This window comes from Uloborus diversus, chromosome 2 (genome assembly GCF_026930045.1).
Source record: "Uloborus diversus isolate 005 chromosome 2, Udiv.v.3.1, whole genome shotgun sequence".
Classification (NCBI taxonomy): Eukaryota; Metazoa; Arthropoda; class Arachnida; order Araneae; family Uloboridae; genus Uloborus; species Uloborus diversus.
Window position 1 is genome coordinate 90,951,909 of NC_072732.1, and position 16,101 is coordinate 90,968,009.

At 32.3% G+C, this 16,101-nt stretch overlaps 1 protein-coding gene across 2 annotated transcripts in view; it reads right to left on the minus strand.

The window, feature by feature from the left end:
- Positions 1-16,101, minus strand: part of LOC129217167 (uncharacterized) — a 269,302-nt gene that overhangs the window by 53,991 nt on the left and 199,210 nt on the right. The window contains exon 7 of one of the 2 annotated variants that reach the window (XM_054851429.1): positions 14,214-14,243. The exons of the other annotated variant lie outside the window; for it this stretch is intronic. Coding sequence (XP_054707404.1) covers positions 14,214-14,243 — 30 coding nt within the window. The remainder of the gene's footprint in view (positions 1-14,213; positions 14,244-16,101) is intronic. 2 annotated transcript variants of the gene reach the window in all.

Consider the following 16,101-nt stretch of genomic DNA (forward strand, 5'->3'; position numbering starts at 1 on the left):
CAGTCAAGTTTAAGGTATTGAAAAATAAGATACTTAAAATATTTAAATTACATCTGTGTTTTACTTTTGAATCCGTACAACTAATTTTGCAATTAATTCGGAAATTTGTGGAGTATTGCAAGTATACATACGAAATAAATCAGAAAAAAAATATTAACGAACTCAATTTGAGTTGGAACTATTGGGTTTGGTTTTGAACTATTGAAACTCAATGTTTTTATTTTACCGTATTACCCCGCATTATCCGGCATGTCGGAAAAAAGGTAGGTTCACCAGCATGCTGGGAAATTCGAATTTTCCGGCATACCGGATAATTCGAGGTTTATTTTGATACAAAACAAAAGTAAATTTCCCCATTCAGTTCCAATCAGAAAGCAAACCAGTGTTCAGAAAAACTAAATAAATCCCGAAAGTAACCTTCTTTCAAAAAAAAAGTACATTGTATATAATACGTGCTTGTTATTTATGGTTGGTCATTATGAATGGATTTAATTATATACCAATCAAGTAATCAATTCACAAACAATCATCGTTTTTGCGATTTGTTCATAGTTTTTTAAAATAAATTATTTTAGATTCCTTTTATAGGGGTAGTTTATTTTTTATTTATTGAACAGCTATGTTAAATTCTTTAGCACTAGTTTAGGGGCAGTAACTTACTGCTTAAATGTTTGCTTACTTTGTTTTAATTTAGTTTTTATAAAAATTATTCGTTATTACACAATATTTTTCCAGTTGAAATAACAATGGACATTATTAGTAAATATTACAAAATTAAACTGTTTATTAATACTAATAAGATATGTATAGAACTTACATTCATTTTAAAGCTGAACGTATATTTTTTATAGCATTATTTTTTTCCCTAACCTCGATTTTTCCGGCATGCCGGAAAGGACCAGGCAAGTGTTACTGAAAATCTGGTGAACCCCGAATTTTGCGGCATGCCAGATATTGCGGGGTAATACGGTAATAACAATCAGAAATCCCTCCCACTCCAGTCTCAAAACGATACCAAAAGTATTCTATGAAGGCATACATTTATACAATTAAATAATGAGATTTCATAAAGCACGACTAAATCTTAAATGTTCAAAACTCACGATCTATGCATTATTTTGTCGAATTAATTATTAATGATGTGACAATAAAAGACGCCCTATTGATTACCCGATCATAATTTTGTCCAATTAATTATTAATAATGTGACAATAAAAGATGCCCTATTGATTACCCGATCATTATTTTAATCCATCACAGATGAGCTTTACATGCATACTTATGTTTGTTGTTTTCCGGTGCCGAATAAAAGCTCTCTTAAACCGTCTGAAAGCAGATATCTCTCATTTTCGGACTCATTTTAATTTTGAAAGTTATACCTATGAGTGACATCCAAGTCCACAAAAGTAAAATTAGTTTTAAAATTCTATTTTAAGTACAACAGAACACAAGTTGTCTCTCCGATTTCTGACAAATATTTTTTGGCAGAAATTCAGCAAAAGTAAAAAAAAAAAAAAAAAGAGAATCGACAACTAAGAAAGCAGAATAATTTGTTAAAATTACCAAACTTTGTAGTTAGCACTAAATTCAAATTGCAGAATTATTATTCTTACTAAGGATAGAAAAGTATTTAAATTTCAAACTTTTACTATTAATCAGGATTTTTTAGTGTTTTCTGTCTTCGCAAAGGTAAGCACTTCTCAAATTGTAAAATTTTTTAAAGCATTATATTAATTTGTATTTGCAGTGTTACCAGATAACGTAAAAAACATTTTTACAGAGGGCTAGTTTTTCGAGTATTTAAAGCCACATTTCTGATGACATCCAATTTACATTGCTCATTCAAATACCATCATAACCCCTCTGGTATGTTACTAAAGTTGGAAACTATAATATAATGAGATACATCTTGAAAATCCTCTTTAGGAGGAGAAGATTGACTGTTACGCTATAAAATGGAGTTACCTGTAGCAGAGACATTTATACCGCTCTTGCAAGCGCATTTCACGCATTAAAAATCGGACACAAGCGGAAAAGTTTTAGTCAAGCATATTCTCATTTTCGGTTTTGTCTAAAAATTTAGCAGCGTAGGAAAAAAGAGGGGGGGGGGGGAGCAATTGGAATTTTTAAAATATTACGTCTTTAATGTTATTTTATTTTTTAATTTTAAAAATTTTAAATCAAAATAATGCATCTCTCTTCTTTTCTTTTCATCTACCAATTCTTCTCATCATCATCGTGGGCAGGTAAAGGGCAGGAACTAAAAAGTTTTAATTTTTATTTATTTATTTATTTATTTATTTTTTATTTTTTTTTGCATTTTTGTTATCGATTGTACGTTAGCTTTATTGCCCAATTTTGTTTATTTAGTTTTTTCTGAAATCAAAAATGATCATCGTGGGCAGGTTTTTTGGCAGGAACTACAAATTTTTCATTTTTATTTATTTATTTTTTGCATTTTTTTAATCTATTGTACATTAGCTTTATTGCCCAATTTTGTTTATTTAGTTTTTTCTGAAATCAAAATAATGCATCTCTCTTCTTTCCTTTTCATCTACTAATTCTTCTTATCATCATCGTGGGCAGGTAAAGGGCAGGAACTAAACATTTTCATTTTTATTTTATTTACTATTATTATTATTTGCATTTTTGTTATCTATTGTACGATAGCTTTATTGCCCAATTTTGTTTATTTAGTTTTTTCTGAAAAAGAAAAAAAGCATGAAAAAAAGTTGAATTTCCTATAGTTAATTATTAAATCCAAAACGCGTTTCCTCAAATATCCCGAAAAATCATTTTTGGTGATACTGCCGTTTACCTGCCCACGACAGCATTATGGTCTTCAGTTTTCGTTATTTTCTTACTCCGAAATTAATTTTACTCCTCTCAAGGAGTATTTTCCCACCTTGAAAAAAGCACGATCTTTGTGTCTGCCATTTTCACAACATACAGAAGGAAAGCAAGATTAGTGGTAACATCGCTGGATGGGTAAAGGACATAGATATATTTCGGTTCGTTTAAAGATATTTGTTTATAACTACGTGCACAACTACTCGCAAAAAACTATATTTCCACAAAAATTGCCATTAACTTTTTTGGAATTAAAATAACCTCAGTTCATTGTTGTGTAACTGAAAAACGATGTCTTAATGAGTATGAATAATTCAATAGTATAATATATATCATCATAAAAATGCTAGAGTTATTTTTTACTTTAACGATTTCAGTAATGTAACCCATATCACCAAAATCGAAGTATAAAACCATGTATCAATATAAAGAATACGTTTCACAAATTCATTACTATTATTAAATATTCAGCAGATGATAAAGCTCTAGACTAGGAATTCTGAATAGTAGCTACTGGCTACCAGAGTCACAAAAAATGGTAGCCAATTTTGCCTTTTGGTAGACATTTTTTAAAAATATATATTTAGCGTAAAAAAGTAAATAACCTTAGGGGAGTTTGCTCCGAGTTACGTTGCCAAGGGGGAGTCAACTATGAGCTGAAGGTCCCACGATTGGAAGCGTGTTGTCGCAGCACGATATACTATATGAATTTTCTTTACTAATAATAAAGCGGAAAGTCTCTCTGTCTGGATGTCTGTAGGATGCCTGTGACGCGCATAGCGCCTATACCGTTCGGCCGATTTTCATGAAATTTGGCACAAAAATAGTTTGTAGCATGGGGGTGTGCACCTCGATGCGATTTTTCGAAAATTCGATTTTATTCTTTTTCTATTTCAATTTTAAGAACATTTTCCGGAGCAAAATTATCATAAGATGGACGAGTAAATTACGAAGTTATCATGACGTGGAATGCGAGAGCGAATGAATATAGCCAATTGGCGAGAAATTCGTCATCCATTATTTGTAAATATACAGGCGAACCGAATGACGTTTTAATTTTCAACTACGGGCAAAGCCGTGCGGGTACCACTAGTTACAAATAAAGAAACACCTGGTCGCCACTTTTGCTGATTAAGACATGATTCTTTTGTAGCCATGTTGAATGAAATGGTCGCCTGTTGGCGACTGCCGACCGCTAAGCAGCAGATGGCGACCGCTTTAGCAGATGAACTTTAACTTTTTATCCATGAAAAAACAATAAAAATTCTAAAAGTACAACTCGAGCATAATTCTATATTTCTCTTTAAAAAGGTATTGATAATTCAATAGGTATGGAAGTAACCCATCTATGGCTAGAAAACCGTCAAGCAAAAAAGTACTAAGCGAAAATGAAAGGTCCATAAATTCTTGTCTCCATGCGGCTGCAAAACTCATTTCTCACTTCACTTCACATGTGAGAAAAGACGTCAAACGATTTAGAAGCATCCTCCGCTTGAATAACAGTTAATTACGTCTAATCTGCATAATCTAAGTTTTGAACGTTTAATGCAGTTAATTAAACCTAAAAAACATTTAAGTAGAATGTCACGGGGCGTAAACAAGATGCTTTGAGGCATTGCATTTTTTTTTACTGCTTCTCAGTATTATTAATGTCATACTGGGGAAAAAATGTTTCTTTCGTTGTTACATTAAAATTCATGTCTTTTAAAATAATTGTTTCATAAACTTTTGGAAAAGAAGTTGAACATTCAATTATTGAAGAAAAGAAATTAAATGTAATTAACAATGGAAAATTCAAAATTCTGCCGACATTAATGTCGGCAGAATGTGTTATTATTTTTCGAGAACAAAATCTTTAGGATTATAATTTAAATCTAAAGACACAAGTTTAAAACGAAATAACTAAAACCAATTCTTCAAAAGTAGTTAGCAATTGCAAAAACACGTTTTGCAAAAAAAAAAAAAAAAAAAAAAAAAAAATTGATGAACCTGTTAAAAACTTATCCCAAGTTTGACATAATGTTACATGATTAAGATAGACTACCTTCATCCAATTCATTAAGATGTCAAACCAATAACATTTTGAAATGTATTTTGTTACAACAGGTTTTCTTCTTTTTTCTATACCAGACACATATGAAAGGATGATTTATGGTGTTCATATTGTTTCAACTGAGCAAGCATGATTAACGATGAACATTGAAATTGATTACTGAGTTAATTAGAGATTAACAGACAATGACTGATGAAATTCGTGAGACTGTGTTTTAACAGTTATTTTAAACTACCTTTAATGATTTTATACTTTTCAGTGGACAATGTATATCACTATGTTTTATAACTATTTAATTTACTTTCTTCGAGGTTGAAAGTGGGTTTTGCTCCAGGGAGCAGTAGGTAGCGAATTGAAGAACAACTGTCTCTATAGTTGGGTCAAACCTAACCTGATGGCATCGTAATGCTGCGATTAGGATTTGCGTAGACTTCACGATGCCAGCAGGTTAGGTTTGCCCCAACTTGAGGAAGGTTTCTATCAATGGACCGATTTTATGACTGCACCACGAAGATATTTAGGTAGTATTCTTATAACATAGCATTGGTTTCTATTTATATTTCTGGGAACGCACGACCCCCGTTGTTAATCGCTATATCAAGAAGTGATTAACTTTATTACTTAGTGAAGTGATTACAAAAGTCCTCCCTTTTTCTGAACCTTAATGCATCCAATTACGGTAATTGGATCATTAAGGTTGAGAAAAAAAATCAAATTGCATCCTTTACAAAATTGCATCCTTTTATGGTAAGTATTTCACTAATTATAAGGTTTTGAAAACTATACTGATTTTTGGATCTTGTACATCATATGGATGGCAGCAAAGTTACCGAACTAAGTTAAAAAGTAAAATACGTAAATAGCAGTCTGTCAAAACATACTAAATGAGAGGTGAAGAAAATGCCTTCTAAATTTACACATTATCTTTGATACTATCAATCATGAATAATTAATAACTCGCAGTTCAAATGTAACCTTGAGCTAACTTTACCCGTAGTATATCCATTCTTAAAATAAATAACTGCATATGCGATTTATCAAATCGATTTTTTTTTTTTTTTTTGCCGTTAGGTTATAAATAGTTTACTATCAATATATTCCAAAATTCACAGGAAACAGACAAAAATCCGGAGGATCTATTGATGATAAAAGCGTAGAGTTAACGATTTTCAAGTCATGCAGTACTCCAAATAACAGAAGCAGGGAAACGCCGAGTAATGTAATGGGGTTGGTTCCTTCAATCAAAAGTAGTACTTCTAGTCACTGAAATTGATAAAATAAGCAAATGAAAAAAAAAAAAAAAAAACATGAACCCAGAAAAATCTTTTATTTTCCCAACAGTTATTTTTTTATTAATTTTTTAAAACGTCCGATTTTGCAAACAAGGTGTGTTCTTGATGACATCACAAATGATGCTCTTTGGCGCACGTTGTATCGCGTTTTAACGTTATGATAATCAAGAAGCGAATTAAAATTGCGCTCTACACCTGTTATCAACCATATTGTTGCCAATACACGTAAGTAAAGATGCGAATTAAATATTTTGCTCTGTGAATGGCAACACAGAATGGCATTTCATCACTTGTGATGTCATCGGCAAGAAATGTAAACAATGAAAACGTAACGATTTAATTTTTTAAAATTATCAAACTTAAACAAATTATTTAAAAAATGGTTAGATCCTATGTTTTTAAGCATGTTCTTTCAGAAAAAAACTTTTAAAACTTTGGAAACGACCCCATTGAGAGTGGTAATGAATGGGAGTTTGTGTTAACTATCTCATGCTGGTTAAAAATTTTAATATCAGTTTATACTTTAAAATTAAATAAATAATTTTAAAAAAGAAGATTTTGTTTTAAGTTCAAAAAATAAATGAATACATAAATAAATAAATTAGTGCATCAAGTTTTTCTTTTGGACAAATAATACGCAGTGATTCCATGCAAAAACCTGTTCGTTTACATATTAGTTCTCCACCACATCATTACACTAACGTTTAACACAGAAACTTTCTGTAAGCATTTAAAAGTGCAGCATTTGAAATTGTTTCGTGAAAATAAGCACTTTTAAGTTACAAAATAAATGAATAAATAAGTGACTTGAGTTTTCCCCCCATGGTGAAATGATACTCAGTGATTTCAAGCTAAAAAAAAAGTTTTACCTATGAGGCAGTGAAAAGCACATGGATGTAAGTGCGAAAATTAAGGTTTTGGAGATTAACCAGTACTAATAGTAGAGGAATTTTTCCTCTGCTTTGGAGCAAGATAGGGCACTAGTTGCTCTGGTAAGTGCAGCTATAGAGTGTGATTTAGAAAAAAAAATCAATGAAAGTCTATGGGATCGAATTTTAATCGCGTTTGGTTATAACTTTAAAAAGTCCCTTTGCTTCTCACTGCCGCACGTTATCTCCCCACAACATCATTACACTAACGTTTAACAAAGAAACTTTCTGTAAGCATTAAAAAGCTCAGCATTTGAAACTGTTTTGTAAAAGAAACACTTTTAAACTACAAAATAAATGAATAAATAAAAATGCACGTGAAAAGAAGCATACTAATATCATATTCTTTACATGAGTCCTTTGATACTATTTAAAATGGTTGCATAAGATTGGTGGCCTTCTTTCGGATATAGAAAAATGTTGGTGCTTTTTACATGAACAAAACCTGCATACGAAAATAAAATCAAGCGTACGGTGTAATGAAAAGGTTTCGCTTCAAATCAGAACAGCGCTCTCACGATAAGTAAACAAAGCAGACGAAAACGGTTAGTCAACCGCACGCTTGGCAGACCGCAAAGCTGACATTAATAACGAGCCGTCTCAGAAAAATGAAATAATCTTGATTCAAAGCTCTCCGCAAAAGTTAAAAAGAACATCTTCCGTCCGCTTCCAAAAATTTTTTCATTTAAAATGACATTTCAGAATAATTTATTGCATTTGTGCAAGCAATTTAATCTAAAAGTTTTCCTTAATTAATGGACGAAACGTTATATTGAAAGAGCGCGCATTTTAATTTTTTGTGACGTGGAAGAAAATGAACGAAAGAAAAAGAGGTAAAGCCAAATTCCCGCCATCATTAATTACAACAAAGGAAAATCTCATCTATGTAAGAATGGCGAATCAGAGACGGTGCGGTTCATTGTTAAATTAATGCAAAATTGGACAGTAATTATTCATGCTAAACTATGTGCAATATGGAACAGTGTTTTTGAAAATAAAACTGGGCAACCTCGCTAGTTGCCTTTTATTTGACGTAGATGAGATTTTAACTTTAGTTACTGAAGTCAGGAAAAAAAGAATGAAAATTAGGAACAATTTATTTTCTGAACTATTTCGAGTAGAAGTTTCAGAAGGTAATTTTTAAAAACTTTAAGTTTCCAACAAATTTATATAATGGCAAATCTCGATGAGTACCGAGCAATTTATTTTAGAATGAATAGTTTTTTTGAAAGATGCAATTAAAGACAGGATTACGGAGCATTTGGCTGTATGTATAGTTGAGACAACAAATAGTTTTTCGAAGTTTGTAGTATGTTTTCCATATTATTTAACATTAAATTCTTAACTTCATAACACATACACACACAAAAAAGAAAAACACTTTGTTTTTGCTTACAGAACGGTTATAAAAAATGTACCCTGAATTAGAAATAAGTAGAGCTCGCACTAATGAAAACATGTCTTTGACACTTTGTATATATGTTATATCAATCAAGGGAAAAATAAATATTCCAGACGATAATCCTACTTTATTTTTTTTCACCTCCAGGGGACAGCTTTTTGGCTTCTTTGGTAACTGCAATTCGTAATGCAAAATGGCTGCAATTGAGAGAAAAAGGATGTATAGACAGAGATATGGATATTTACTGAAATAAATCTTAAACGAAGCCAAGTTTATGTAGGCAGTCACCAAAGAAGAATGTGCAAAGGCAAACCGTCCAGTCACCGAAGGCGGCTACTTCACAGGAAACAGATATAATGTAATTACTAAAAATTTATTAACAAATAACAAGCTATAATGAAACCACTGGTCTCAGTTGAAAGGCTTGAAAGAATTCGCCAAATCAAAAAGAATAGATGACTACAAGTTGTTCAGAACACATTTTCTAAAAGAGTTGTTACAAGGTATTCAGACATCTTTTAAGTAATAAGCGAAACAAATATTTTACATAAAAGCTCATCTAAAATTCAATTATTGAGTAATTTAATACAAAATTAAATTATCATTTTTAACTTGATCCTTTTTCCTTCTCAAAGGGACAAAAAACAACATTTTCATTTAATCTCATTTATTCCTGTAAGAAACACTTACCGCCAAGAAAAATACATAAAAGATTCTTTCAAAGAGCGTTTTGAAAGGCACAAATAATGTTACCTTAAAGTTAGAAGGAAAAATTTGAAGGTGGTAGCAAAAAAAAAAAAAAAAAAATACTACTTTGTTTTGAGAAAGGCTAAGAGGATTACCATTTCCTGCAATTACGTAAAAATATGTAGAAAATTTGTAAGGAGCTTACAGTGGCATTAATTACCGACGTATTGAAAGTTAAATATTTTTGATAACAAATAATTAAGATTGTAGTCATTTCATTCAGCTTGAGAAAAGGGAAATTATTGAGTGAAACAAAGCAAAAAAAAGTGGATTTCAAATGAAACGTTCCAGGCGAAGAATTATGTAGATTAATATTTATTTTAATAAACATCAACTATTTCGTTACGTATTTTCACAATTGAAGTTGAAGACGATGAACAATGATGTAAAACATGCAGATAATTTGATGAAAGTACATGCAAATTTTCAGCCTTTCATGGTGTTGAAAAAATGTGCACACATTAAGTGCAAACAAGATGTGTACAGTCATGAGCGAGAAAAAAATATATATATATCGTCGCCTCAGAGCAACAGTAGGACATTTTAGTGTTATTCCTGGGACTACTTGTCTTATTGTTGCTCTGAGGCGACGATATATATATATATATATATATATATATATATAATCGAATTTGGGAGCATTGTAAATCCTTAAATGTGCATCAATGTCACCTATGGCAATTGATTATTTATCATACGGAGCTATGTTTACCAATGAAGCATATAGTTCAATAATCGTACAAAATAACTAGACATTCGATTACTTTTTTCACGAACTGCCTAGGCTTTTCCGAAATAACGGATTCGTTACTCCATGAAATACGTAGCTATTTTACTATGTAGCGACATCTTCTCTTTAACGTTACCATACATATTGAAAATATTATCCGTTTTCTCAAAATAGAGATGTAGCGAAGTTGTTCCTGAGAAAACACCATTCAATTAGACATTCAGGTTCTTTTATATTCTATTGATTTCCATTGCAAGTTTCATTCCTCTTCTCAAAGCAAGTCAATGAACATATCAGGAGCAACGATCTTTTCAAAAAGAAGGCATAGAAATTAAAGGAACCGTTCCATTACTGACTTAGCAAGCATCTGTTCCAGGAAAGCAATCAAGGGTCTAAAATGGCGTTCCCGCAAGCGTATCGAGTTACAACAAAGACCAGTCATACCTTTATAACAGTGAACAACCGTTTAAGTGGCCTCCCCGTTGCACAAACAATCCGTCACTGCATGGTGTTTAAGAGAAAAACTCAACAGTTCCATTATTGACGCTTCCGTAGTTCCATTGTGGGAGGTGAAGGATAAATGAAAGAACAATAATTTAACTCGATATATGCAAATCAACAAAGCGTGATAGGCGGAGGAAATATACCTGTAAAACCGTTCAACCAACTGAGTTAATAAAAAAAATTTTTTTTTCGTTACATAGCAGCATGAAGTTTTTTTTCCTTATATTAGTCTTTTGACCTTTCGATTGTCTTCGATAAGTCTTAGATATTCCGTCACGATTTTGGAAGTAATATGTGCTGAAATGGCGCTATCATGGATTCAGAACAAGCATCTTATGCTTTATTCATTTCTGGCAATGAAATTCCAAAGAAAGACCATGAAATCGATAGCATTGCACGTTATCTAATGCAGAAAAAAAAAATCTTCCAGTACATGAATTCAAGACTGTCCCAATAAGACATATGTTTCTATTGATGGAATTCTGAGAAGAGTTTCGACTTTTATTCCACCTTCCGACGGAGCAGACATTGATTAATATTTTGGCGATAAGGCCAAAGATAAAATGTTCTTAGAAGAAGTATGTATTTCAACATATGATTGATATATTGCGTTGACGTCTGAGCCAGAGGCAATAAAACGAATTATATGAAAGTGATTAATTCAGAGTTCTTTTTGAATCACTATTTTGTAGTAAGTACTTCAAAAAAAAAAAGTTATTTTCGGCAAATTTATATGGGTTTGAAATAATAATGCATTTAACTGCAGTAAAAAATTATAATTTCGAAACTATTTTATCTTATTTGAGAATGTATCTAACATTGAGCTATTTACAGCCATAAGATGAGTAAGCAATGAAAACTTATACTCTGAATAGATCCCCCTCCCCTTTTTTTCGCTACACATTAAATACCAACCATTCACATTATATAGCACAATTTTATTTAAAGTGCCTATATTTTGTAGAACACCCGAATCAATGGTTATTTTTAGGAACTCGTTGAACAGCAAGCTTTCATTCACCATTTTTATGCGACATATTTTAATGCTCTCGCAGTACGATTGACACTCCAGAGACTCTTATGTTTGCGTTGCTTCAATAAAAAGTGATGGTTCGTCTTTTCTTCAACCGCTGTAATTCAATTTATCTGGCGGAGAATTTATCCTCCACAAGAGAATGAGGATGAATGAGATGTGGAGAATAACATCTGCAGTTCTTCTGTATATCAGGAAGACTTTAGTAGAAATTAAAACTGTTTCATCGGTTGCATATATATTGTTTAGACAACTATAATTCGTAGTTCACTGAGAAAGGTTGATTATTAATAACTATAATTTTCATCTGAAGACAATTTTTTTTTTTTGCTATACCTGCTGCTCAAGACTATCTTTATGAGAAAATGATTCGCTCCATTTCAAATTCTAAGAACAGTTTTTCTTTTCTTTGACCATATATTTCTTGTCACCCCTTGTGCTTATTTTGAAAATTTAATTATCATCTTAAACTACTGTACTATTTTTTCCTTAAAACTTAGAGAACAGGCTTTACTTACACTTTTGTCTTACTATTGATCATTTAACTTTTTAGGTAAGTATACATAAGGATTGAATTCCCAAAATGACATCTAATATGAAGAACGGTCATATTGAAATCAGAAGTGAAATTCTAAGCATTAAAAAATTAATATATGTATCAAAAATAAATTTTTTTTCAGACTTTAGCAAATTAAGCAGAGCAGAGTGTAGAAAAAGTTACTTCAAGGAGAACCACTTTTGTGTTTCTCATTATTATAAAGACATTTATATTGTTTAGGAAAGCTACTGTGTTTACGACAGAAGTAGGAGCTGTCTAAATCAGGGGTTCTCAAAATTTTCCGACTCCCGCGGCACCCTTTGAAGAATTAGAATTTTCTCATGGCGCCCTAGTCCATCTCTATTTTTCGAGATAAGTGTATAAGTGTGCCAAATAACCCTGGGTTCAAAAGCTAATATCTCGCTTTTTTATGATTGAATATCTGCGGACTTTGTATTTACAATTACAAAAACAAATGTGACGTCCAGCAGCAGGCTCTGCGCCCACCTAGGCTGGTCCTAGTCATTTTATTAGTCCCCAATGAAGATCAATGGCCCTCTAAAAGCTATCTACCCCCTTGTTCATTAACACTTCTTCCGGTAAGCTGCTCCAAGTGCCTACAACCCTACAAAAGTAGTATCTCCTAATTTCCAGGTCAGCCTGAGATTTGAATAGGACAACAAAAACAAGGACCCCTCGTCCTGCTTTCCGTGCAAAAATTTAATCTATTAACATCTTTCATTTTGATAAATTCAAATAACTGAATCATATCCCCTCTGACTCTCCTTTGCTCCAGCTATACATATTAAGCCTATTAGGTCTGGTATCATAATCTAAATCTGAAAGCCCCTTACTAGTCTAGTTGCCCTTCTTTGAACTCTTTCCAACACAGAAATATCTTTCTTAAGATAAGGCGACCAAAACTGAACAGCATACTCCAAATCAGGTCTTACTCAACTCCTATAAATGGGTATACATTTTATGCATAATGTTACGCTGATTGAGAAACTCTGGCTAGACGAATAACACCGATACATGTGCGCTTCACATTTTTTTAAATCTCCAATATTTATTCTAACCTTCGGCTTCATCATAAACCACGAAACTCCTAAAGACGTCTTTACTGCAGCTCTCAATTTGACCCGACGGGAGACCCCTAAGCCTGGAGGGGAAGAAAAGTTCCGTTATAAGAGTTCATAATATTACTTCCTGAATGTTTCAAAATGAAAATCGTGAGCCGCTCCCAAAAAGTAAAGGTTATGCCAACGGAAAAAACCTCACAGACTTCAACGGTCGGATAGAATATTTTTCACAAATGAATTTCATGCTAAAGTCACGAAAACTATGTACATTGTTTGCGGAAACAATAACGAACGGTGATGAAATCTATTTGAGGAATTATGAAATACTGAGCATTTGAGGAAGTTAAGAGCGGATTACTACTCGCTGGTAGGACATTATCTAATGACGAGATGAAAAACGTATTAGTGTAGGTTTAAAAATGATTAATTTCGGGATTTTTAAGCGTTGTACGCAGTTAAAATTCTTAGTTCATCCTAAACACTGAGGATAAAATAAATAAATGTATAAAATACTTTTTCAATCGTATAAAGAAGAAAATCTTTTTTTTTCTATTGAAATATTTAATCCTTTATTTCGATAGGAGAATGCTATCTGTAGTGTGTTATCGAACAGCACTTTGGCCAAGTATGGAGGTAGTATCAATCGTAGTTAAAAAAGAGAATAATTGACCTCAAAGAGTTTTGCACTGATTGGAATATCTTTTATGTATCTAGGGCATATTTTTTTTTCAAAATTAAATGCAACTACAGACCCATAAAGGTTTAAGTAAAAACAAAAACCCAATGCAAAACTATTTTCGAAATATATGTAGTAAAAATAGGTAATTAATCGAAAGAAAATCAAAACTAATTTATTAATGTGTTATACCTTTTTCTAATGTAGCTAAAATTGGTCCATAACAAAAATTATTTGTTTTCCGTGACAAGTGTTGAATTGTGTAAAAGTTTCATACCGTCTTGCTTTACAATATTTTCTTTTGAACTTTGAAAAAAATGAGAAAGAAAGAAAAATATATTACAAAAATTAACAAAAAATGGGCATTAAGTACTGACCTTAGAGATTCCATCCTACCTTCACGTGTACTGCAGCATAGAGCATAAAAAGGTATGTTAAGTAGAAATTTATTACTGCACAAAATCAATGAAATTATTGCTAGAACTTCATGACTTTTATACACAATACAGTCACATTTTGAGCTAAGCAGTTCTAAGGGAATTTTGGGATAAGTGAAAAAGCAGGAAAAAGTGAAATGGTAAAATATTTTCAGTTTGCAGAGCCACCTATTAGGACTGAGCTATGCATCGTGATACAACGGTGTACATATCACAACATTAAACCGGTTTAGAATTATTTTCCAAACCGATGAAACGATATTGCACCGACTAAAAACCCAAGCACCGATGTATCATCGGACACCGGTCTACAGTTCCTTTGAATATACATTGGTATTGAATTGGCAGCGAACCTAACCTCTATCAGAAAAGCTGCTGTTACGTGATTATTTGCTAAAACCTCAAATTTTGTAAGAATATAATCCATTTGAGAGGTTGAAAATTCATCAATGATCATTTTAACAACTCTGTAAGTTTTAACCAAAAAATATCTTTGTTCGCAAGACCGAAGTGTATCTTAAAAGAGTGTTTATAATTCAGATGAAAGTCTAATCAGCAAACAAATATCTACATTTTCCTCAAAACGCGTTGAAATGCTTTATTTTCATTATATTATAAAGTTGACGACAAATCACTCTGTAAAAATCTTTTGCAATGAAGCATTTTTGTTTTTTTGTTTTTTGTTTTTGGAAAAATAACTTCGGAAAAAAAAATTATCAGCAAAATGCTGAATGAACAATCTTGTAAGTCTTGGTAAGTATTTTTATGTATCATAATTATATTTTGTAAACTATTTAAATTTTGTTAACAACAGCTAAAATTTAGAAAAACCAGTCAGAATCTTTGCTGCTGTAAATTATTCATAAGAGCTAAATTTGAAATTTTATCTTCATCGTTTTATATTAATGGGTGATTGCGCTGTAATACTATTAAAATACTACTTAAAAACATAGTGAAGCATCAAAACATCGCGATGTAAGGTTGTCGATACATCCCGAAGAAGAAATTCCTACATCTTTCAGCTATTTATAAAATGCCTAAGGTTTAGCGCTAACCGGATTAAATAGGATCCAGGGCTCGTGGACAATTATTTGACACGCAAAGATCCCCATTTTTTTCTTTCGTTTACACAGACGTCCTACAGACTGCGCTGGACCCCTGGGGGGGGGGGGACCACCGCTCCGGGATCACCAGGCTGGCATATGATAACTAAATAAGGATATCCTCAAAAACGAAGTAATCGAAGGAGATTTGTACTAGAAAATATTCGGCTTACCCTACTTTTCGCCGACCCCCATTTAAAAATTCCCCCGCCCCCCCTAAATATATCAAAAAGGAAAGGTTGAAACTAAAAAAAAAAAGGGGGAGGGTTCGTGTTGGCAAAAAGTAGAGGGCGTCAAATATTCCGAAAGCACAAATTTGGAGGTTCACTAGGTTCACTGTTATTACAGCGAGATGATATTACAGTGAGAAGCAAAGGGATGTGCGTGTACGTTTTAAAGCTTTTAGCAAAACGCGTAGCTAAAAGTAAAGCTCAAATCCCAGGTAGATTTTCACTGAAAATTTTGTCTAAATCATACTGTATAGTAGCAGCTACCAGGGATACTAAAACCATCTCTTGCCCCAAAACCGATGAGGGTTCCCCTATCTTTTGCTTTTTAAGTTTGTCTCTAAATTTTAAATTTTGGCACCAAATCCCTTTGTTTGCCCCTCCCCGATTTATATTACCAATTAAATATTGTTTTCAGCATTTTATTGGGAAAAATAAAATATAGTATAGTAAAGAACTTCAAAAGTATCTTCTTGTAGCGATTGTGAAGAAATTACC